We start from the raw sequence: 25,432 nt of genomic DNA, 5'->3' as shown, positions 1-25,432 counted from the left end.
ACGAGACCAACGACTGATTAAAGTTTGAGTCTGTACAGTAGGAGAAACGGGTGACTAGACGGGGGCCGGATGGGGGCCGATCTCCTGGCAGGTTCTGTGTTTCCATTTGAACAGTTTCATTTATAAAGCCGTTTCCTGCTGTTTCTATACACATTATCGGGGCTTTTAGAGCCGTAGAACCCTGCGATCCCCTCATACCTGGCAAACATTTGTCAATTCTTGTCTTGTCATATCCCTTGAATGTGTGTATTGTATAAAGCGCTACGTAAACAGTTGGCGCTATATAAATAAAAAGATAATAATAAAAATAAAATAATAATAATAATAACATTCTCACCACCTAGAAAAGAGGGGCATCGGGAGTTTTAAGACTAACAAAGGGAATGGCCAGACTGAACAGGGATGGTTGGCAGGTATGAGTAAAGATCTCTCCTCCCCCCCCCCTGTTGCCTTCTCAGGTTACTTCCAGCTGCTGTGCAGTGTAACCACTACTCCCAGTCAGCAAGAGAGAAAAGCAGAAGCTCTCACCATACATCGAAGGATCAGCAGCAATACAATACATTCCTCACGCTCCCTGCCTCCGCTCCCCCCTGCCTCCGCTCCCCCCTGTCCTCCTCTCCCCCCCCTGTCCTCCTCTCCTGCCCCCCTCCCCTGTCCACTCCCTGCCCTCCCCTCTGTCCACTCCCTCCCTTTACCTCTTCCAGGTGTATACAGGAAATGCACCTGTCAGTCCGGTTCGCTTCTCTCTCTATTGCCGACATTGCTTTTAGGTTCTGATCCTATCCCGGTTTGGCCGTTATTCCGGTCCCCCCCCCCCAGAAATGGGAGGCCGCGGACTCGTTGGCTGGGCTCTCCTCCTTCTAACTTTATCCGGTAAGAAAGTCTACACCTTATTCACTATCGGACTCCAAACCGCCCCGCCGCTTCTATAACAACCGACTAATATATTTACTGATTCTCCGCATATATCTGTATGTTTATCATCTGATCCTTTTACATATTTTTCATTGTTTTTCACATTTAATTGACTCCGTTCTCTATCGGCGGAGTTCTACTAAAAATAATAGAAAATATACGAAAAGCAAATACACAGAATTCTCGTTCAGTTATACGATTTCCTGCAATCTATATGTTTTTTTTTTTAGATTTTAGTCTGATGATCATCTGTAAAACGATCGAGGTGCAAATATATGTTCGAAAATGTCTCTACAGATTAATGACAATTAATATAGAGGGAGGGGAGAAAAGGGAGAGAGAGAGAGGAGAAAAGGGAGAGAGAGAGAGAAGAGAAAAGGGAGAGAGAGAGAGGAGACAAGAGAGAGAGAGAGAAAGGAGAAAAGGCAGAGAGAGAGAAGAGAAAAGGGAGAGAGAGAGAAGAGAAAAGGGAGAGAGAGAGAAGAGAAAAGGGAGAGAGAGAGAGAGAGGAGAAAAGGGAGAGAGAGCGAGAGAGAGAGAGAGAGAGAAGAAAAGGGAGAGAGAGAGAGGAGAAAAGGGAGAGAAAGGCGAGATACCCGCAGAGGTAAACTTAGCAGAGTGAGGGGTTCTTCCCCTTTAGGGATCTCTGGTTGGACCTCACTTAGAGTATTGGAGGCAATTCTGGAGACCCGTCCAGAATTAGTGGTGGCAAGATAAGTGGAACAGCCTCCCAGCAGAAGTGGTAGAGGTTAATACAGCGAGGGGATTTAAACATGCATGGGATCGGCATACGGCTATAGAGTAACGACTGAAAAGTATTTCTGTGCCCGGGTTCTGAATATCCAGTTGGCCACCAGAACCATAATTAGAATAATTTGTCCAGTTTTGGTGCGCCTCGGGCGTCCTTTCTCTGCTACGGACTTCCTGGACGTGGTAAAGAGGGTCCTGGGATTCTCACACGTAGGGTTGCCAAGTGGCCATTTTTGACCGGCCTTGACCTTTGACCTGTAAAGGTCAATACAGGTTGCCTGACCGGCTCTATGGAGAGCAGGTTATCGCAGGTACTCAAAAAAGGTATTCTAACTGATAATAATGAAATATCCCGATTATGATGTCATTCCCACAGGTGCGGCAGGAATTACCATATCCAGCCCCGATTCCGGAAACTTCGTGACCGGAGCAAATATATACCTGAGGATCTCACACGATTTTCCAAACGCGACCATCATGTGGAAAAGAGGCGGCGTTTTAATACTACAGTTAATTAAAGGCGATGTTATCGGGAAGTTAACCGAATATAAAGACAGGCTGAACGCTGCCGAAAACGGATCCCTCCTTATAAATAAAACCACCGCAGCCGACGCCGGCACATACACCGTCACAATCAGTGAATTCGGGGAGGCCGACGGCGTCCTGCCATTCCAAGTAAAATTCTACGGTGAGTATATCGGAAGATGAACGGACTTTAATATGACCAAAAAAGTAAATAAAAAAATCACTCAAAGCTAAAAGTTATTATTCAAATTAATTGGCCGGTTGGGAATTTTTTGAGAATTTTAAGTATATTAATAATATAATCGATACATTCGGTAGAAAAATACGCTGACATTTTTCCCCCCTCCTGATAGACCTGGTAAAGAATGTAACGATGGAATCTTCGCCAGCGTCGGTTGACGAAAGGACCCCCGTCGTCAATTTGTCGTGCAGCGCATCTAGATCAGGCGAGACGTTCACGTGGCAGAAGGACGGGGGTCCCCTTCCCGGTAATTATAGTTACAGCCTGTTGGATGGAAACAGAACGTTACAGATCAAAAATCCAAACAGGACCCATAACGGAGATTATGTCTGCAATGTCTCCAACCCGGTGGACTGGGCCTACAGCAACTTCACTCTGAGGGTTTCCGGTAAGCGATGCCGTTTTTTAAAGCCCATTAAAAAAATATATAATATTTTAATAAAAAGCTACGGAAAATACGATGTTCTAAGAGGACAGATTTCAGAGACAAAAGTTGTCCAAAGCAGAGTACATCAGAGTACAGCAGAGTACATCTGCTGACGTCAAGGGTCTGACAGTGAGTTGCCAGACACAGGCTTGTGACATTAAAAAGTTTTTTGTTAATGATCTCCGGTCTGAGCTCCGGTTTGAGATGGACCTCTGTTCTGAGTTGGACCTGTGGTCTGAGTTGGAGCAAAAGGTCTGAGTTGGAGCTCCGGTCTGAGTTGGAGCTCCGGTCTGAGTTGGAGCTCCGGTCTGAGTTGAAGCTCCGGTTTGAGATGGACCTCTGTTCTGAGTTGGACCTGTGGTCTGAGTTGGACCTCTGGTCTGAGTTGGACCTCTGGTCTGAGTTGGAGCTCCGGTCTGAGTTGGAGCTCCTATCTAAGTTGGAGCTCCGGCCTGAGTTGGAGCTCCGGTCTGAGTTGGAGCTCCTATCTAAGTTGGAGCTCCGGCCTGAGTTGGAGCTCCGGTCTGAGTTGGAGCTCTGGTCTCCTTTGCTGTTGGAGTCTGAGAATCTTCAGGTTTTTGTAAGAGCATAATTAACATTCCTAGCTTTCATATTGCTGTTTCGTTACACAACCTAAGAAAAATACCAAAGGAAAAAAAAACGCTCCAGGGTATAGCCGGTGACTGCACCTTATTAAAGCAATCATTTCATAAAGTAAACATCTTGATCTTATTTTTAGATGTATTGTTAAAGTTGGTTGCCGGAAGGAGAACATGGATGTACTCGGCTCTTTCCTCTGCTTTATTCATTGGGTCTCTTTGACATAGTTTAGAGATGTTCTCAAAGCCCAACGTGACCCTCAAGATCTCTTCCCCAATTGGCTTTTTTTTTATTATTATATATTTTTTAAAACATTTATTTGAAAGGATCATTTCCACCCTGTATGTGAATCCGAGAAGAAGATAAACACCCATGTATAATATTTTTGAATAGAATATCTGTAGAATATTACTATAAAATGCTGAAATACATCTCTTACGGTGAGCCACATCTCTTACGGTGTCGAGTCTGTTGAAGACTCGACACGACGCCTACCTTAAGGTTACCTTTTTTGTGTTCCTGAGTGGGATTATATGCCGTATTGTTAGACTATTTCCAGTTTGAATGTTTTTTTTTTTGTATATTGTCATCTTTTTCCCCCCAGTTCTTGCAGATTCTTCTCTAAGCCCTGGTGCCATAGCCGGCATCGCGATCGGTTCCGTCCTAGGAGCGTTGTTACTCATTGCTTTGATCATACTGATTATCCTGATGTGTCTGAAACGAAGGAAAGGTGGGTAAAAATGTCCTTTTATAGCACAACTTGACCCAAAAACCCTGGCGCAGCATAGTCTGGGGCATTACAATGTCCACAAGGGCATCTGTTGGTGATTGAATTTGGACAGTCGGACTATTACCTGTCCCTGCCCTAAACCAACAAACGTGTTTTAGTGAATCCCAACTCTAAACCTGCTTTTCTAGACTTGAAGACCAACATTGTTGTTAACCTTCCTAAGGCTTCCAGGAGTTCATCAATGGTTCCTGTCCTCAAGATCAAAGAGCGCCCGATAACAGTGAATGTTTTAATGGTATCAAAGCCCCAAACACATTGATCTATGTAATGGCTGGAAACTAATTAGCGGCTGTCTGTTCGGGGTCACGTTCCACGTCAAAGTGAAAACTTCAACATATGTTCTCCCTTTGATGTGAAGCTGTGTGTTATAAATATAAAACGGCCCTAGGGCTGTCTGAATGATAGGCTTGGAACAGATCATTGATTGTCATTAAGGAGGCTACAAAATGTGTATGTATTGTGTCACCCATTAGACACAAAGGAGAAGAATCCTGATGGTCCTGCTCATAAGACTGTCCTTCGTACCGTAAGTTCTCTTTTCTTCTTTGGTTGGCGCATTCTACCTCCACTGCTTGCCTATCACCAGACATTTCCATCCACATCGTCTTCCTTTTTTCATGTTTTCAGGTATCAGGTTCAACTCTGTCTCCCGATGACCCTGCTTACTTCACCATGAACAACATCATGTACCGCAGCTCCTCAATCTCTATGGGCTCCTATATTTTGGTAGGTTTGGCTGGGGAAGGTACTATGGTTCTTAACCTGAGGAACAAGCCCAGAGAAACCACCAAAGGTGTACACCATGTAGAAATGTTCCAACAAACTCCAACAACTCTTATTGAAAGCCCAGCCCAATATACAATATATATATATCAGATGAGTCCTACAAATAAGAATAATAAAGAAGTTGGTTGAATATTCTTCTAGATATATTAGACTACCTTTTCCGGAATATTCTGTATGTGATTAAGTAGCTTGGCATAATCCTTATTTTCATGATATTTTATACCTAGCCTTCTGGGGAAATTACTACGAATGGTGGAAGAACTTCAATCAACATTCCAAGTGTCCCAACAAAGACAAAACATGCAACTCAAGTTTGAGTCTTCATTAAGCGAACTTTGCTGTCTGAAGAAGACTTCATTCTATGACAGTTAATGGACAATCCAAGAACTATATAGACCTTACAACTGTCTGTAGGGTGAGATTTTGTTCGGTTTGGTGTCCTCAATGATGCGTTAAGAACTGGTGGTCAAACAAGGTCTTCAACAAGGTCATTTCTGATGGTCTATGAGAAAATGGCGGTTCGGGTAGAGAGACATTTCCCTCATAAGCATCTGTATAGCCTACAGGAAGCCCTTCGTCCCAATGACAATGGATGTATCCTGCCAAGTGACTTAAGAGGTACTGGAGGGCAAGGGTCAGTAACAACGTATCTTGGGTCTCAGGTAAGACTATGTAACACTTCACCATGCGCTGGCTGGACTTGTTTATTCTTTGCCTTATTCATTTCAAGTTTCCAGCCACTAGTGGCCGCCCTTGCCATTCAGAACCTCTCAGACTAATTATCAGGTCCAGCTGCAGTTGATCTCATGATCAAGTCAGCCTTTATAAACCTGCGGCCATGTGTCACGGACTGGGTCCAAACAGATGACCGAAAGGACCCAGCGCGCCCGATGTTTGTATGCAGGAGTCACAGTGCAGTAGTGGAGTTTGGGCAGGGTCTGGTTGCAGGGTGACCACACTCACCCAGGTGTTGAGCACCTAGGGTCGTGCAGCCAAACACCAGCGCCCTGATATGGCAGCTCCACAGCCTGGGCAGACTGTGACAGACTAGCTCCATGAGGTCTTAATTTCACACCTCATCGAAATCGTAACCATATCTGAAAGAGACAACCAGTAAAAAGACCCCTCTTCCATTTCCCAAAGTTTCCAGGGATCAGTATTGTCTATAAAACATAGTAAAAAAAATAATAATATCTTGCACCGAACTCCATGAATCGAGGAGTTCATAATTTGAGTATATTGTCCGTTTTCTCTAGATTTCTTCATTTCCTGCCAAGAACTAAAAACACTACTGATTTATCATTTTTTTTGTATATTGTATAACTGTAATGAATGTAAAAATATTTAGAGAGGTCACAATATGTAAAAAGGTCATTTATACAAAATAATATATTTTAACATTTTTGGTATTTTTAATATATATTTTTTTAATCTGTTTTTATCTAAACATATAACATTTAGCATTCCGGCAGCATGGATGATAATACTTATTCAATTAAATATTTGTGTACGCTTCGAAAATATGTATGTGTGGCTTTACTTATTACAAGAGGAAAAGGAAATAAATATAAAAAATATAACAAAATAATATTTTTTGCGTTTTTTTAAAAATGGAAATTACCAATAACATGACTTGCGTAACAATGATTGAAATGACTTCAAGATTATTTTTTTTTATTACTTCCGTTGACGGATGAGGAACTTGGCCAAAAGTGGATTCATCGGCGCGTTCTCTGGATGGTCGAAGAGACGCAAAAGTTTAGACCACTTTGGTTGACCTCAGTGTAATAAGCTTGTTTATCGCACCAGTTAAAATTAAAAGTTAAAATTCCACCAAGAAACATTTTGAAATCAAGTGTGAATAATGGCTAGCATATTGTAATTTTTATTACGTCGTTGAAAACGCTTGGTAATTTTTTTCTATTTTGTCTAGAAGATGACAACTTGCTGGAAAGGTCTTGAAGACGATGCATGGACCTCCGTCATATCTCATTAAATCAAAATTGCAATTTTTATGGCTTGAGCTTTTTCTCATTCTTCCTTACACACTTAAGAGTTTTACATATAGATTGCTGATTAATTGCGAGGTTAAGTGCCGAGTGATCTCATCCGCTAATGCGCCAGATCTCCGTAGGAACAATACTTTGTCCATTTATCTCGAGACATTTGACCTCCTCGCTTCCAACTCGTCCTGTCTTTTGCATATTCTTATCTCCCTTTAGAACCAAACGTGACTCAGAGTTCTGAAGAAGAATTATTTGGGGCTATTTTGATGAAACATGAATATGAGGGGAGGCCACGCCATTATTTATAAGGACGATTATGATGGAACGCAAAAACAAGATAATGGAGGGCTTATAACCAATGGGCTTTGATTATTTTTTACATATCTACCCTTAAGTTTCAATGTGTTATCTCCTCGGAGATATTCTACATAATTCTAGACTGTTCCGGACTAACGTTACGCCTGGAGCACCTGGAACGCATAGGTATCCAAAATGGCGGACCCAGCCATCGCTATATCCAGCTCCTTGGCCATCAAGGACGTTGTCGGTTGAAGGATAGTTTATTCCAGCTGGAAGCTAATGAGAGTCCAAGTAAACCTGTCTATTCCGCGCCAGTTTATTAGTTATTGACGACAGGCAGTAAATAGTAAAGGGATATTTTAACCCCTTAAGGACAATGGGCGGTCCCTAAACCCACTAAGAACAATGCATTTTGAGCCCGTACATGTACGGGCTTTGTCATTAAGGGGTTAACTGTACGTTTGGCTTCCATCTGCTAATTTCTAATAAATAGAGCCGGCTGCGGCATCGGGAGACGAGTGAGCCGTGGCAGTTTAATAGGCAGTGGAAGAAATGTATAGCGTAAATCAGTCCGCTCCTCCAGACGGTTAATAACGTACAGCTTGCAGTCCATAAACCTCCCGGCACCGTTTGAATTATCCCAGGAGTCCATGGGGACGACCAACGCAGGGACATATACCAAAAAATAGATAAATAGATGCATTTCATGTGTAAGAATTAGCATTTTCTTTTAAACTTTCCCACTTGGACAAAGTCTACAATACTTCACGGCCGGTAAATAAATAACCAAACATACATTTTAGGGAAAAACAAGCTCTTTTGTGATCATTTCCGCATTTTTAATCCACACAATTCTATAAATATACGCAGATGCGCAAATATACGCGAAGTGGCTATTTCTAACTCTAAGACTGAGCCGTTTTGGTTTTATTTTTGTGTACGAGCGCTGTGGATGAAGCTGTCTTGATTCGTTTTCTACTAGAGAGAAAGAAGTATTTTGGTATAAAAATAAAATATTCAAGAAGGAAATGTAAGACAAAAGTGTCCCTCTTTAGGCTTCGTTCCCATTAACGAAGAGCCCGCTCCCCAATGTTGTGTTCTGGCCTGGGGAGGGCTCCCTCATTGGTCTGGCCCCCCCCTCAACCGGCCCATTAACACTATGGAGGTCTGCGCCGAGTCGGCATACCTGGCCAATCTCTGTGCTCTGTCAACCGGTTTACGGGACTGGTGTTTAGCCACGCCCACTTCCTGCCCTATTCCCATTCTCATACAGGTTTAAGCTATTCAGGGCTAGCCCCGCCCCTCACATGGCTAATCATGCCTGCGTGCCTGACTATCTCCACCCCCTCACTAGGCCGCTGCCCCCCCAAAGAAAAAGGACTCCGTGGCGTTCTGCGTATCCAGGATATGACATCATATCCAGCAGCACAGACGGGATGACTGGCGACGCTGCCCTGGCCTAGACACTATTGCCCCCCCTACCTTCTCGTAACCATGGGATACAATCACTTTCCTACATTTTAAAGTAAATATTACCTGCTCCTCCTGTGATGTATCCGGTAATCTATTAACATAACGACCGGGGAAAAAAAGAGCACCGGGGAATAAGATTCGATTCAATGCAGCCAAAAGATTTCAGACGCAAAGATCAAAAAAAGCTGATGCCGGCAGACGCCGCTCGTTCTATACAGGTAATTACGCCTTTTTTCCCCCCAGAATAATTGCTCGGCATGGGAACATTACTGGTATTTTGTGATGTTGATGGAGTATATCTGTGCCGAGCTGTTTTGTGTAGTTAAAATAATTTGACTGCTTGTTCCTGTCCTCGGTGGACTGATTCTTTGAACTTTCTGTTATTTGTCTTTGTTCTATAGAAGCCGGATTTCCTTTGTTTTAATGACACGTGTTTACAACCGCGCAATCAATTTTTTTTTTGTTTCTTTAAAATTAACAATAAACAGAGGAAATAATGAAAAATCTATTATTTAATCGTAAAAAAATATTTTTCTTAGGAAAAATAGTAAAAGAAATCACCTATTTTGAGCAATCCTAATAGATTGCAAGCTCACAAGACCAGGACCCTACTAGTATGCCTTAACGAGCATTTCCAGCTTCATGAATTGTTAATTTGTGATGTAATAGCGCTGCTGGCTCTATATAAATAAAATGTAATTCAGGAAATGAAAGTACGGGTAGCAGTAGAGGACATTTTTATAGGGAATATTTTAAGGTTTCATCACGGACGCTTACCTTCATAACTTGCATGACTTTAATATTTTCATCCGTCCCGAGCCCGGTAAGCTGGAACGTCTTAATTAGTAATAGTTGTTGTTGCCGGTGAAAAAAAAATCGAATTATTTATCATTTTTGAACTTTTTTTCTCAGCCCCTTACCTTCAAAACACAAAAAAATAAAATAAATAAAAAATGCACATAAGCCTGGTTTGTGAAACAGTTTTTAACCGTTTGTGTCCCCGATGAAGACTCCTGCGAGGAAACGTCTATGTTTTGATGGCTTATAAATAAAATTACATTTTAATTAATTTTATTTTAAAATTTCACATTTTTTTCAGCCATTAAGGGAAATTCTTAAGCTATTGTCCCCAGAAATTAATTATTTAGAAGAATCCGTTTGTAGAGGTTTAGAAGCACATTATACATTCATACCATGAAAATAGTCAAATTTAGACTATGGTTTATGTGTCCTGCACTCAAAAAGAATACAATGACCCCCCCCCCCATATTTTTGTTTCCAGTTGAGAAATATTCCTTGAATAAAATAATTAATTATATGTAAAAAAAATTGTTTTTAATTATTTAACTACATTATTTTTAATTAACAGCTAACTAAATTCAACGTAAAATGGATTGTTTCAAGAAATAGTGGATGAGCTTTATTTGACATTTATTATTTATAAACGGAAATAAACGATCAATATCACTAAAATTAAGAAATAAATGTGATGGAATTCCGGATCACTATTCAATGCTATTCACACCATTCCCAAAATAGTTGGATTTCACCCCTAAAATTTCCTTTTTTTGGTGTCGATCTAGGTTTACTAGATTTCGAAAACCTTTTATATGTTTATTCCAATATGCTAATAGATAGGAACGTCCCAAGCAGTTTTTGATGTCCATGGTTTGTGGGAATATTAAAGAATTGTGGCTATGTTCCGCTATGAACAGTTTGGTACTCTGGTGGGATTTGAACCCTAGACCCCAGTACTGCAGGGCAGCGGTGTAGGCCACTGAGCCACTGTGCTGCCTGGCAATTTGCATTGGTGAACCGGGTGTAATGCGAATAATAAGAATTACAATGGATAGGAGATCTAGTAATAGGAGTGGTTCTGAGTGGAAAGGAACATCTATGATTGGTGAGAATAACTGTCAGTCAATTTCTTTGACTGCTCACCTTTGGGAATTGGAGAGAACCACCGCCCATCATGTATATGGAATTCTATTGGACTATGTTGGTGATGTCATGCTTAGTCACCTTTAAAGCAATTGGCTGCATCTGGCAACACATCTAATACATCGGTAACCATTGGATATGATTGTTCCCGCCCCGAATCCGTGATGTCACTAACAAAGCTGATATAAGGCCAAACAGTCTCCATTTTGGAAGCCATTAGCCCAGACCTCTGATGAGAGAAACATGTCAGGGGGGCTACTTGTCTGAGTTTTTAATTAGCCTCTGTCACTGGTCATAATTGAATTATTTCTGTTGTTGGGACTGCAGCCATCAACAGTATGTACGACCTAATATCAGTGTTACACAGCTTATGTCACTGTGACGGATACCTTTCATGGTAGGACTGGTGACACTGGTGTTTTTTTTAAAAAAAATTTGGTTATACCTTTTAATAAACATATTAATAAAAGTTATGTTTTAGGGTGGGGTTATAATAAGGGTATTTTTTGATCCCGGGAACGGGATTGGTTTATTTGTAGTTTGGTACTCTGTATCCAGCGAGGTCTCTTTGGCTGTAGGTGGTGCAGCCATACCAGGTTCCATCAATGGATGTAACGAGGATGCGGACGTGTCTTCAAGGTTTCAGACAGCTCATGTCCAAGCTGTTGGCAGACGCCCTACTGGTCCTTCTCGTTGACTTTTTAAAGCGTTAAAAAAAATGTTATTCTTAGCACTTAAGAAAATGGCTAGATCCTTAATGTCAAATTTTATATAAGTAAGGTTTACATTTTTGGTCAAAAGTTGATGAGGGAGGCCTATAAATGGTAAATGTAGATAATGGATCGGGTAGAACCCAATGGGGGTCCCTAAACCCATTGAAAACAATGCATTTGAGCCCGTACATGTACAGGCTTTGTCATTAAGGGGTTAATTTTGGGTTTGTTGGAAGAGGGGAAGACTTCATAAATGCCAAATTTCATATAACACCATGTCCCCTTGCCTTATTGTATTTAATATTTAAATATATTTCATATATGTGTGGGTGTGAATGTTGCAATGTACTGAAATATTAACGATACACAATAGCTAAAAGAAAATAGGATTTAAATAAAATTCTGATCCTCCTTCTCGACCTCCAAAAGTTTAACCAGTTAGCCATTTTAGTGCAAAAATATTGTTTTGCTACTTCTGATTTTCAGATAATACACTCAACAATATATATATATACAAGCAAAGTGTACACACAAATTAGCACCCACATTCTCCATAGAGTTTTCTCTGTCTTATATTATAACACTTTTTACATTTGTATCGCCAATATTCACAAGTAAGTTTTTAATCTTTTTGCAAAAAATGAAGAAAAAAAAAAACGAGAAAAAAAATGTAAATTTTTGATTTTTTTTGTTTCTTTTCTTTGTTGTGAACCATAAAGTGCCCCAACATAAACACTAAATCTCACACAGGAACGGAGCGTGTGAAATCCCAGAATGCATTGCTTTGACAGACAGCTTGGAAGCTCTTGTTGGGCCACATTTTGCTATTTTTTTGGCCCCACACGTATCTATAATGGCGGATGGACAAACAGACGCCAAAGACGAAGGACACAATCGGAGCAGGCCGGCCATTTTGAAGAAAAAGAGAGAGAAAAAAAAAAAGCCAGCTGGAGGGCGGCGGGTGAAGTGGTTCTATTGGGTGTAGACCCTGAAACACTTTGTAGGTTTACAGAAATTTGGGTCAATTTGGATAATTTGAAGACGCCGGAACACAAATATAATAGCCTATGAGGTCAGAATCCATCCTCATGTCAAAATAACACAATTAGTTATGGAGGCCCAGGGCTTGCAATCAGTGATAGGAACCATGCAGACAGACAGCTAACAGTCAGACAATACTGAAGACCCCGTAACGACCCCTCTTTTCTCATCTACAAAAGGGGAACGGGGGCTCTGCATAATACCCACAGGAATGTCACAGACACTGGTAATGAATTAACAGGCATATGAAACTGTGGCAAATCTTTAGGGACAGCGCGGTATCTTTATACCTTCCACTTATTTAGAATGTTCCTAATATTTTACAACCCCTTTTAGTCTTTGATATGGTGGCAGAAGATCTCAGAAGTAACTGAATTACCAACATCCATCTTTTTGTTCCAGTCCATAGCGGTAGATTTCTGATGATGAAGTAAGTCCCGTACAGGTTCCAGGTTCTCCAAAAGTCCTCCAAAAAGTCAATGTTTATTTTGGAAAAAGGACAGGAGACAAAGTTGAGGACAGGAGAAGACAATATCATCGACGAAGACCTTCCATGACCACCTTCCATTGAATCTGCTGATCTGGAACATTTGATATCAAGATCTTAGAATCCAAAAACGTATTTGTGACAGCCTGCTCAACCAACATACTCTGTATCCTTTCTCCAATACATTCTTGCTTTGGAACATTGGAATCCCGTAGATGTTGGAGGATGATCCATAGATTTTGAGGGACGGTTGGCAATTCATGGGGCAAATCCACCGTTTTTTTAAACTGGAAGAATCTGTGTTTTCTTAGAGACGGAACGGCCTTGTAACACTGAAAGTTATGTTCCTAGGGGTAGAAAATCCCTACACGGGTCAGTTTGAGGTATGGTGGGGGACTACACGGAATGCTTAACCCTTCCAGTGCCAAAGGGTGTTTTCAAGCTACTTCTGCACTAGAAGGGTTAAAAAAAACCCCAAATATGTTACAGTCTTATATTTCCCAGTCACCAATGAGGTTCATCTTCGTTGATACGAGAAATTCCTTCTACCGTCTACTTTGCAAAGCGATGGATTCGCCTTTAATTATTTCTCAATCATTAACTTTCTTTCTGACATTTGATTAAATCCACCTCTCCTTTCTTCTCTCGTAAGAAAGTGCTGGAAATCAACGATGCGGGTTTAAAAATGCATAATTTGTTCCCTCACAGTGTCAGTTTCCCTTTCAAGAATTGTTTTTTTGTAGTTTGTTGAATTATTTGTATTGTGTGATTTTTTTGTTTTTTTTTTTGTTTTTTTTTTGTTTTTTTTTCCTTTTGTTTTGTTTCTGCCAGTCGTGACATTTCTCTCCGGATTATTATTAATTATTTTCTAGATTGTACGTAAAAGTAAAATGAATACAGAAGAGAACAGACCAAGGAGGAGAGGAGATATTGTGTAAGTCACGCCGCGATTAAGCGGAACGCCAGGTTCTAGAAGAAAGAAAAGAGAGTGGAAAGAGAAATTAGACAAAGGCAACAAGTTGCATCGCTTTCTGCACAATAACTCATAAACACATTTGGTGTAGAGTCTAGCCTCCTAATGTGTACTACCTTCTCAGTGCCACTTTACGGCAATGCTAATGAAGTCCGCCCCCCATAGACTTTCATTAGGCAGAGAGTCCGACTGGGTGATTAAGACTGAGTCATTCCATTGTTTCCCACAGGCAGTATGATAAGGAGTCGGGGTGTTTGTCTAGTAGATTGGGGCTCAGATAACAGAGCGAGAAATCATACAAATGGCTGATATGCAGCTGCCTAAAAACATCATATTATGGGGCAAAAACTATAACTGGAGTAAAAAAGGAAAAGAGCAAAACTTATTTTTAATCTGATACTGGGATTTTTTTAAAAAAAATTTTTTTAAAACCCCAGAATATTGAGTTAGAATGCTATTTTGTACATTCAGATGTTCTTTAGTTCTACCTGATGTGTAGTGCCTATAATATGGAGGACATAATATGCCTGGTGCTGTGCACTGGCATGCCTAGGCAATTTCATTTCAGTATAATGACTCTCGACAGCCATAGTCACCCGCAGGTAACTCCTTTCACCCGTCGTGCGGGACAAAAGAAGGAATGTATCTATAATGCTATAAAAAGCCCAAAAGTTCAGCTCCGACTGTGTTATTTTGTGTTCTGTATCACTTCATGACCTAAAAGTCTGTTTTACTTGTTCCTATTCTTCCAATCTAATCCCCCAAGGCTCCTTGTCTGTCTTTTTTTTTCAAAGGTATCCTTGTAGGAGGCTTTATTAAATGGCTTGAAGTGGTTGCTTTGAACTGTAGGGTAGGAAGAAGTCGGATTTTCCGAGTTGTGATGGACCCGACTTTCCCTTTCATGTTTATTCTGGAAAGCGGATAAGTGAAATGAGCTGACGGAGTCATTATTTGAAAATAACAAATTGGGACATTAGGAAATACTTACCCAAAAGGAAGACTGGGCCTATCCACTAAAGTCATTCTCATAGTTCGGCACCCAATTTCCCACTGTAATTTGGCAAATTTTATTATTGCTGAAAGCCATGGAACTATACCCTAGGGTCCTTTAGGGTGAGATAAACTGGCCCTTCATCAAACAAAGTCTCCATAGACTTAACTTTGTACTCTCTGAAGTATGGAGCTCTCAAGAGTTTGTCCACATTTCAGCGAGTTGTAAAACAAAATGGCTGACTATGAATTTTGGATGCTACGGAATGGACGTTGGCCAACGTGTAGAATTCAAAGCTATCGAGCTTAAAATGGTTGAAGAGAAGATTAAGGTGGCTTCTGATGAATGTCAATCTTACCATGCTTAATTCTAATTAATTTAGATTATAGATTATTAAAAAAATAACTCCCAACAATGAAAACATACAAAATATTACAATTCGCCTGATATTAGAATGTGTTTTTTTTGGTTATGAACATTTTCACAGATTTGGGAACCAAATCAAACAACCAACAGCCGGAGAGTTTTTCTTTCCCATTTGGCCGGATGCTTTCAGTGCATTTGTTGAGACGCATATGAAATATTTCCGTTAATGGAGAACTCTAACAGCGAGATGGACTTTTATACTTTATTAGACAGATGCAGAGGGCTGTATTGACAAGAATGGATTATGCTAATGACTTCACACACACAATGACTTATGTCCTTTGTTAATGCTTTATTTTCTTTGTAATTCATCCAGCAATGGCATAATGCGGTATTATAATTGATGAAACCATCAATAAGTTATACGGGGGACAGCGTTATTGGCTGCTGGATGATTTAATGGTAAATTCTATCTTCCTGAATCCATGATGGATATATATATTATATTGGTTCTCCGATCCAAGGTGATGGCGCTAAAAGTACGGCCAGCCTGGAGCATGTTGTCCATGATGACCTGGCTTGACTTGTTGACTAACAACCTACAAAAAAACTCATTTTGTTCCAATAAACTCCCTTTATCTGCCGACCTGGAGCTGCCACTGTTGTCAGGCATGAGATATTTTGGGTGACTTTCCTGGCTCAAACACCACACTGAGCTGATGCTTTATGGCGATGCTAATGAAGTCCGTTCCTCCATAGAGACATGCCTCTAGATCTTCACATCAGAGTACGTAATATATATATATATAGAGAGAGAGAGAGAAGAGAAGAGAAGAGAAGAGAGAAAAGAGAGATAGAGAGGAAAAAAGAGAAAAAAAGAGAAAGAGAGAGAAAAAAGAGAGAGAAAAAAAGAGAAATAGAGAGAAAAAGAGAGAGAGAAGAGAGAAAAAGAGAGAGAGAGAAGAGAGAAAAGAGAGAGAGAGAGAAAAGAGAGAGATAGAGAGAAAAAGAGAGAGAGAGAGAGAGAGAGAGAGACAGAGAGAGAGAAAAAAAGAGAGAAAAGAGAAATAGAGAGAAAAAAAGGAGAGAGAGGGAAAAGAGAGAGATAGAGACACAGAGAGAGAAAACAGAGAGAGAAAAAAGAGAAATAGAGAGAAAAGAGAGAGAGAGAGAGGAGAGAGAGAAAAAAAAGAGAGAAAAGAGAAATAGAGAGATAGAGACAGAGAGAGAAAAAACAGAGAGAGAAAAAAGAGAAATAGAGAGAAGAGAGAGAGAGAGAGAGAGAGAACTGTGTGCTATTTCTTTGACTTTCATGGAAGACTGGATTCTCACATTCTGGGTCTCATTACTGTCTATTTGTTTCTAGAAAACCAACGAGACTGATTCTCAGAACGAAGATAAATACAATTAGAATCTAAGGGGAATTCCTTGATCTGCGGCTCAGAATTATAATAAAAGCCGCGACTTAAGATGCGCATACGGAGGGATTACATTTCCATTTTTTTTTTTTGTGGAAAAAAAAAAAAGAGACAAGAAAAATCCCCAGAATGAGATCCGGAAACAGCTCGGGGAATTTGTTAGAACGAAAAAAGAGAAAAAAAACTGTCCCTGGAATTAAACCTCAATCTGCTAAGAATCTGCTGAGACAGAGTCTAATTATACAGCGGAATGACAACATTTTCTGGGAAACTACTCGTGTCGAAACACTGCTCTGCGGAGCTTATCGCTTCCAAAGAGTGCAAACTCCTTCGGCGAAAAATGTATTTTCCTGGGTAAAAAAAACAAACTCTGCTACATGTCCTGATTTATTGACGGCACGATCTCTTTAGGTTCAATCAAATGGCATCTAGACCGGTTTCAGGCACGGATTTATCAGCAGGGTCACTCCAGGTGGACAGCCTGATTCTTTGGTGAAGGACATGTTCTCCTCAGCATGAGGAGGACATCATGAGGACGTCGTTGACCAAGCAGGGAACTCTACGCCTCTAAGTCATATCTCGAAATCGAGAGACCCGTTGGTCTTTAAATTGGAAAATCATCGCTTGCTTAGGTGCATATTTACTAAATAGCGCAAAAAAAAATAACTCTCCACCATTCGAAAAGCTTCCATCAATCATTTATCCACCTATCGTAGAGAAGAGGAGATGGGAGACGAGCCTTGGCATAGGGGAAATTAGTATGTTTCCGGAAGACATATCAGAACGTCACAGTCTGGTTCCTCTCGTTTATTTCGGCTACAGATGCTCTCACACTCTAGGGCTGAATGGCTAACAAAATGGGTTCAGTAAAAACAAAAATAGCATTACTTACTGAGTAGTCGCAAGCTGGTATTAAATGAGCCGAGTTTATTGGAAGCCAGGCAGGTGTAATTCCCATAGTGCCTCGAGGTGACATTTGAAAACAAAAGCACAGACCAAGTTCTTTCGTTCTGAATCTTGATGCCTTCCATACTGGTGTAGAGTCTGAGAAAAAGAAGAGAGAGACGGAGGAAAAACAGAAAGAGAAAAGATAGTAAGTATTGAGGCAGGGGTGAGATTATATCACGGGCTTGATGTTTCTGCAAATTCCTTAAACCATAATATTTAAACCTATAACTTAGATAACCATCTGCCTGTAGACCAGGTCCATATGGCCAAGATGTCTCTTTCTTCTCGGATATACACTCATGGCCCGATATGTTAACGCATTCATTATTTTTGTCTCTTTCTCTGGAACTTGTGCTTACCGCTTATCATCCTTAAACCACTCAAACTCAGCGGGAGGCACCGCCATTGCTTCACAGCGAAGGACCGCCGACTTGCCCACCGGTGACTGCGCATTCTTGACATCCGTGATTGATGGGGGATCTAAGAAAAAAAAAAGATTATATGAATAAAATATTAGTGTATTCAATAATTATACCAGAATGCATGGTCTCCAATTTTAATTATTGAACTACTTTTTCAAAAATGTTAACCCATTAAGGACAATGAATCGTGAGCCCATTGGGGCTTTGGCTTGATATGACCATTCATGATTTTTTTCCCTCTGACAAAATAAAGTTTTTCTCCATTTGGGGGTAATCTTAAAATCTTAAAATGTTTCTTCTCCAATTCGCCAAAAGTCTGCTGGCTTCTTGATGGTTACTGAAGTCATTAAGGAGACCACATAGGATGCCACATAGTCCACATAGGATGCCAAAACATTCTGCTCCGACTCTACAAAATGTAATATTTTGGTGCTATGTATATACATTTCAAGAAAGCAGCAAACAATATATGGATTTCATCTTAAAAGGGCAGAAAATGGCGTTCAGGAGTCATCTAGCTCAATGAGAAAGGACCCAAGCGCTCATTTCTTAAATGAAACCGTTAACTTGGGTTTGAATTGTATAATTTACTTTATGACAATTTATGTTAAATTCAATTAGCACTTAGGGTGATAAGTTCCAGGGGTGGAATTATAGTCTAATTTTGCTAATTAGAGGAACAGTATTTATCAATTTGAAAAGAGACTTCTAACTGGAGACAACTTTCCGTTTTTGTCAAGAAAAATCAGCCTTTGGCGTCGACAATGTCATACTAACAAAGCTGTACTCACAATTGACAGTGATTTTCACCTTCTTGCTGTCAGGAGCGGACACTCCGTTGGATGTGATGCACTCGTAGTCGCCTGCTTGTTGTCGGTTTATTTCAGTGATCTCCAAGAGTTCGCCCTCGCTGGAGAAGCCCTCTGTAGGGGGAAGGTGGGAGTAAAAAGGTTGGGGGAAGGGGAGGTACGAGGGTCGTTGGGTAGGAATGAGACACAAACACACACTTACAACACAGAAACACAACATGAAAGTTATCAATTCAAATGAAGGGGCAGCCACTTCCCACCGAAGTAAGAAAGAAAAACTGGTTGAACACGAGGGTGAGTGGCCTTTGCGAGAGAATGAGCCTTGGCGCTAAGCACCCATGAGTAATTCTACTGATCTTCATGTTCAATCAGTAACCTTCTGGCTGATGATGGACTCCAAATGGACAATGACTAAAGCCCTAAAATGATGGACTGCCATCAAATGATGGTCCTCTGTGTCACATTGGGCTACAAGTCCCAGCTAAAGTCAGCGATATTTGAGAGTCCACCAACAGCTGCATGATTATGGTGGACCAAGTTTGGTTAAAAGTGTGGCAATATTTCAGCTCTTCATTAAATTACGGGCAACTTTAATGGCCAAAATGATTTCAAATAATTATATATTTGGTAGGCTGGACTTCTCTGGTGAAGACTGGTGTCACCCACAGCCATATGTTCTTTATGCTTAAAGTAGATTTATTTGCAGGGAACATTGTAAGCTCCATGTATGATGGGTTCATGGTTTGTAGTTGACCCAAAATATGTCTGGTCAATCAGAAACATCAGACAAATACAGTTTGTCTCACATCCAAACAGGATCCACAAAGCCCCTTTACACCACCTAGAACCCACACATTGTCCGTGATACCTTCAATATGTTCTAGACCAGTTAAGTTTAACCTGTTACTCAGTCAACAGCTTTGTCTTCTTAAAACAAGAAACCAAAAACTTATAGATCTATAAATCTCACTACTGTTAATTTCTGATAAAAAGGTGATAATAAAACAATAATATTGTTATTTTGCTCTGGGGATCACATTCTGTGTAAATGTCTGTATTACAACGATTTGCTGAGAAATTCATTTTCTTTCAGGTATCAAACCTGCTTCATCAAAGCACACGATCGGTTACTTCCAATACACGACGTATTGCTCTGGGACCCACAGCTCACTTAATGGATCGGCGTCTCGGTCGTAACAATCAACCTGGCAAAGTTCGCTGTTTCAATATTTTGTGGGAACGGCCCTCTCTGGAGAAACAACTTTTATGTTCGGTGAAAATGAAACCTTTTTGCTCCTGAGGGGACAAAGCGGCGTATGGTCAAGGAGAACTTGAGAATTAGTTGTAGACAGTAGAATAATGACCATAGGGGGGGTAACTAAAATTCTTAAAGTGGTGGAAAATGCTATATTCTGCCCCGGGAACTTTGGCAGAAAGTTGGTGGCTTGGTGGCCAATATTATAACATGTATCAACGCAACGCATCGAGTTTTCGATTGTGTTGTGATGTCAGTGGGCTACTTCTTCAGGCATCAACATTTTTGAGTTAGATTTTGCAAAACATTGAAAAGTCTGGAGATGTTCATGTTGGAAATAAAAATCGCCTTTTATCCAGTTCTCCTAGGAGGACCTAAGACAGGCAGCCCCCCCCCTCGGGCTAACAGCGGAGATCTGGGGCGTAGGGGTGAGGGATCTCACTTTAGGATTTGGGGATATCCTGCCCAGGGTGCAAGTTTGCTTTACAGAACGGAGAAAAATCCGGAGGCCGGGAAATGATGAAAACACGCTAGAAAGAGAATTATTGATGTGCAAGATAGAGAGCATACCGAACCTCCTCAACAGTACGAGACAAACAGAGGCGGTGAAGAACACATTCATTGCTAATAAGCAATCTGGAGGCTTCCTACAGAGGCAATGGGCCCCAGAGCAGAATGTAATATTTCAACTGTTTAAGGGCCCCTCCAATCTAGGGCCAGCTCCTCAAGACCCCCCAATAACTGCCAGCTGTGGACCATTATGAATAGGAATGAATTGGAACTTGGAATGCCGGAGAGTTTTCTGCCCTTGGGCTCTCGTCTACCTTTCACCTATAAAGACACGGGCTGAAGGGGTTTAGCTCTATATCCTTCACACGTATGTCACGTTTTCTCAATTCAGAATATCGTGCTTTCTGTGCTCAGGGTAAGATCCATTGCTGGAATAAATGCGATGCTTTAGCGATTGTGGGGATTATATCTCGTGCAACCTCCTATAATCGGTACGGCACGCTGAGCCAACCTACTGTGCGGGACATGGGATATAGCCGCGCGTTTAATCAGATAGGAGGAGACTATTATCCGTAGACTGTGTCAGTCCCGGGGTTAATGCAGGACCCAGCGTGAGAGCAGGAATGGAAATGGAGATTAATGTAGGTAGTTATACGCACAGGAGCCGCTATCTCTATGGAATTCTATAGCATCACGCTGGCGTTTAATGCGTATCGTGACTGTGTGTGTAGGGAATGGTAGAGTATAATATCGTGCATTGAGGAACACATGCAATGGACACTGAATGAAATCCCTGGATGTAGAATTACAGATGTTTATATATATATGTGTGTAAGAATGAATACTTCTCTGGCTTGATAAGAATTGATACTTTGTATCAGAAATGTCTAGTATTCTGCTTAGCCCCTCCAACATTTCAAGTAACCAGAGAAGGACACTTCTGGTTTTAGGGGGTGTGTCTGGAGGCGGAGCTAGGGGTCAAAAGAGCCCATATAAGGTATAATCACTGTCTCGTTCTTAATTTAATATTATGAGAAGATGGGAATGTTTCTAGGTTTAAATGTCATTTGGATTTAAATGAGTTTAGACACAGCTGGATGTGGTTTAGCTGATTTCAGAAATCGCATTTTAAAAATTATTTTTTAATATATATTTTTTTATTCACCGAGGAAAAAATGCTATTCTTACGTGACAATAGGCAGATATGCGTGTTATATGTGACCTGCGTGTAATAGCTATAGGTGCACTTTTACTACATGTATGCAGTTGAGTGAATTGCATGTCGATGGTTAGTGTAAGACAGAAAGGGTTAATAATAAAAATACCTGCTTTGTATCCAGATCTAAATGGGAATGTTCTCCCCTTTTTCCCCCCTCGCTCTCTGTGGCTGGCTCTCCTAACTTCCTGGCAATCCTCTCGCCCCATACATCAAAGTCACCGGCCTGGTATGATGTATACGTTTAATGCATTACGCTAATACATCAGCAGAGCGATGGCTCCCAGATAATGTATGGATATCATGCATCACGCCGCTGCTGTCTCACTCCTGATGTATGAGTCTCCCACCCCTCAGATGGGGAATCACTCTGTGTGAAGGCCTCCTGCGCGGGGGCCCGGCTCCACGTCTTCACTGCTCTTTCTTCTGCAGGGTCTCATCGTACCTAATATACCGTATTAACCTCCGACTTCACATCCCGGGGGCCATTCTACACACTCAGGACCCTTCTTTAATAATCTGGAATCAAACACCGTACCCGCAACTCTCTGTGTCGATCTAGAACCACATTTTACACACTGAAACCTCTTCTGCTAGAACTGAACTCAGATACCAATCTAGAACATATTCCAATACACTCGGGATTTGGGTCTTGAAATTTTTTTAGTAATCATTGATGACAAAGAAAAAAAACTGAAGCTATTTCTGTTAAGTTAATAAGAATGGAACAAACTTGCTCCTTGATACAAATGTAACACTTAGAACGTCTTCAATTAACGTTTTGTGAGCTGATCTAGAAGCGAGCGCTGACCGTGGCCACCTTACTCTGGAACCCTTTTTATCGCCCTGGTTTACACCCCAATTCCTGTTCTCCTCACACACACACGATCCACATACAGTTACCCGGCTGCGACCGCCATGTGCAACCCCTAGGACACATTGATGCTGATGTCCTTACCTTTCAGCTGCCTCCAGGTCACCGTCGGCTCCGGCTTCCCCACCGCCAAACACATGAGGTTGACATTACTCCCTTCATTGACAGTGATGTTAGATGAGATGTTGACGATTTGTGCAGGAACTAGGAAAGAGAAACATGGGTTCATATTAACTAAGCAGCGCTATGACACAGGTTAGCTATGGCAGACATGTCCTTCTTTTTTAGTATGAAGGATAAATATTTTCCCTGGTCAAGAAAGCCTGTAATATTTTAAATTTAGATATATTTGAATTTAAAATTCACATTTAAATTTTTTTTTTTTAAAAAAAATACTTATTTAACTGATTCATGACAAAGCCCATACATGCATTGTCCTTAAAGGGTTAAACTAGCCCTTTGATGAGTAAAGTTCTAAACTGAGCCAAACATTGTATCATATTATCTCTCAGCTTGGGTTAAAATTTTTTTATCTTGATTGAAGAATTTAGAATCGGCATGACAATTATTAACCCTCTAGTATCCAGAGATCACGCAGCCCCCCCCCATCACTTTTGGGCGTATCAGATCATAACGGCCGACGGTGAATGTGACGGTGATCGGGGGACGAATGCTATTACTGCGATAAACAGCGTTTTAGCGGAACCAACACTTTAACACTTGGTCCAATAACTTAAGAGTGAACCCAATCGGTAAAAATTGCCTCCTTAAAAATGGATTACAAATGAAATGTTTCTTAGTAATCTTGTAACATTAGAGAAAGATCAGAATACGAATCCTCTGGAATTGGCCAAACGCCAACAAATCGAGACAGTCCTCGTCTCCCTCCAAAATATACAATGTCCCAAAACCCGGAGGGCCGAAAACCAACCCGTTCCTGGTAACCTTACTGTAAGGAAACGGAACACTACAATGTAACAGTTTTGGTAAACGAAGGGTTTTTATTTCTGTGTGCAAATAACGCGTACTTTTTCTTTGCCGTAATTAAGCCCCACGGAACGAAGAAGGACTCCGCGGATTGGAAGCTGAGCTATTACATCTACGTTAAAAAGGATTTCAAGCGACGCTGTGAATTTCTGTCGAAAACAAACTGCTGACATCTTTGTAAAGTTTTTCGGGACCGTTTGTTTTATTTATTTATTTTCTTGGCTTTGTTCATTTGTGCTGAATTGGACCCTTCGCGCAGACTTGCGTTTTTTTTTTTTCGTTCCAGAAAACACCGTCAGGGCTGTAATTATCCGCCGGCCCACAATAGAACGCTTTTCATGTCCCTGACAATACCGCTGATTGTAAGAGAGAAGGGAGGAGGTTTGGGAGCCGGGTGACTGACAGCTTCTCTCCCACAAATCCAGATGGGGCCCCCACGTACACACAATGGGAGCCATTATAGAACTGGCCAAATTACAAGCCGCCTCGCAATTGGCTACAGTATTTCCACTTTGCACGCGCTCCCCGCAGCTCGAGTGAGTGGCAGGAGATGGATGCACGGAAAACATTTCCCAGCAGACCACTTGATCCTTAACAATACCATTGTTTAAGGGTTAAAGGCAGACATTTTTGTTTTTCTGCCGTCGGAGCGTGATTAAATCTGAACCGCCGCATTCTAGGTTATGGCCGACCCTAATTCTTACATTTAAGAAGATTCATCAATTTTCTGCATGGATACGCCCGACAAGAGCATAAAAATAAGTACGGCCCACACAAATCCAGCCGTCGGCCACACTTTAGGCGCCCGCGGCCTTCAATTTTAAGGTCAGGGGCTTCATCACCAGCCCGGCCCTGACCACCGCTATCCCAGCCATACTTTTAATGGTTACCTCATCCTAGCCATTTGAAGAGGAACTTTACGTCTGTAAATAATCTCTACGAAAGAGGCTGATGGGAAACGTACTAAAAATTTTCACAAGAAATCCAGAAAAGGTGTTGGGCTGATTTACTAAGGGACCCCCTAGGAAATGTAGGGAAATTTGCATGAAATGCCACGTTTATGCTTGTAGTGGACGAGGATGTGGAAATTCTTGATTTTAATAATTTCAAATAGAAAAATAAAATATTTGAACATTTTTTCTGAGAAAAAAACATAAAAAAAAAACTTAAAAACTTAATTGCATGCTTTGGATTTTAAAGAAACTTTTCATTGAATTGTCACAGAATGACTTGTAAGTGAGGGCAGGACCAAAAATTCAATTTGTTCCCCAGGAATTCCACTTTTAAACTAATCAAGTTTACGGTATATGGTTATAGCTACGTGATGTTGAGTAAATAATTATATATCAAGTGAAATTTAAATAACGGAAGAAAATAATTTGTCTCCGTTGTATGTAAAATTACCCCGAGGAAAAAAAACCTTGATGGTTTCCTTGAGACCAATAGCATTTTAAGGTTCCATCGCTATGCTGTACTGGTGTACCGGTCACCTACTGTACAAAGCTGGCATCTTTATACGTGTCTCAAGAACATACCCTGGGGCTTCTCAAGATAGACTATCTGGAGCTCCCCCTCGACTCTGAGTTCCTTCATGAAGGGGCAATGCTAGTCACATGTGAAGCAGGACTAGTCATGAACAGGGTCAAGACTAACCACAGATGGACTAGT

At 41.0% G+C, this 25,432-nt stretch overlaps 2 protein-coding genes across 2 annotated transcripts in view; one reads left to right on the top strand and one right to left on the bottom strand.

Moving 5' to 3' along the window:
• Window positions 1-754: 754 nt before the first annotated feature.
• LOC128470144 (carcinoembryonic antigen-related cell adhesion molecule 1-like) lies at window positions 755-6,205 on the top strand. The gene is made up of 8 exons (XM_053451974.1): window positions 755-873; window positions 2,042-2,353; window positions 2,544-2,819; window positions 4,063-4,188; window positions 4,722-4,774; window positions 4,876-4,974; window positions 5,262-5,706; window positions 6,086-6,205. Exons 1-7 carry the CDS (start codon window positions 822-824, stop codon window positions 5,349-5,351), a joined length of 1,008 nt encoding a protein of 335 aa, XP_053307949.1. The 5' UTR covers window positions 755-821; the 3' UTR covers window positions 5,352-5,706; window positions 6,086-6,205.
• A 5,707-nt stretch (window positions 6,206-11,912) lies between these two features.
• IGLON5 (IgLON family member 5) overlaps window positions 11,913-25,432 on the bottom strand; it is a 111,591-nt gene continuing 98,071 nt past the window's right edge. The window contains exons 4-8 of the mRNA XM_053452575.1: window positions 22,862-22,981; window positions 18,905-19,036; window positions 18,051-18,171; window positions 17,636-17,787; window positions 11,913-13,964 (exon numbers count right to left, since the gene is read on the bottom strand). Of these exons, the coding sequence (XP_053308550.1) occupies window positions 13,864-13,964; window positions 17,636-17,787; window positions 18,051-18,171; window positions 18,905-19,036; window positions 22,862-22,981 (626 nt within the window). The 3' untranslated portion in view covers window positions 11,913-13,863. The remainder of the gene's footprint in view (window positions 13,965-17,635; window positions 17,788-18,050; window positions 18,172-18,904; window positions 19,037-22,861; window positions 22,982-25,432) is intronic.

Source organism: Spea bombifrons, chromosome 12 (genome assembly GCF_027358695.1).
Source record: "Spea bombifrons isolate aSpeBom1 chromosome 12, aSpeBom1.2.pri, whole genome shotgun sequence".
Classification (NCBI taxonomy): Eukaryota; Metazoa; Chordata; class Amphibia; order Anura; family Pelobatidae; genus Spea; species Spea bombifrons.
Note: the sequence above shows the minus strand (reverse complement) of the source record. Positions and strands in the feature narration are given on the sequence as shown.

Bases quoted from the DNA above. Each gene is read 5' to 3' on its own strand.
- LOC128470144 (XM_053451974.1), top strand. From the start codon at position 822: ATGGGAGGCCGCGGACTCGTTGGCTGGGCTCTCCTCCTTCTAACTTTA. The intron at 874-2,041 runs GTAAGAAAGTCT...TCATTCCCACAG, and splicing joins CCTCCTTCTAACTTTATCCG to GTGCGGCAGGAATTACCATA. The intron at 4,975-5,261 runs GTAGGTTTGGCT...TTTTATACCTAG, and splicing joins CTATGGGCTCCTATATTTTG to CCTTCTGGGGAAATTACTAC.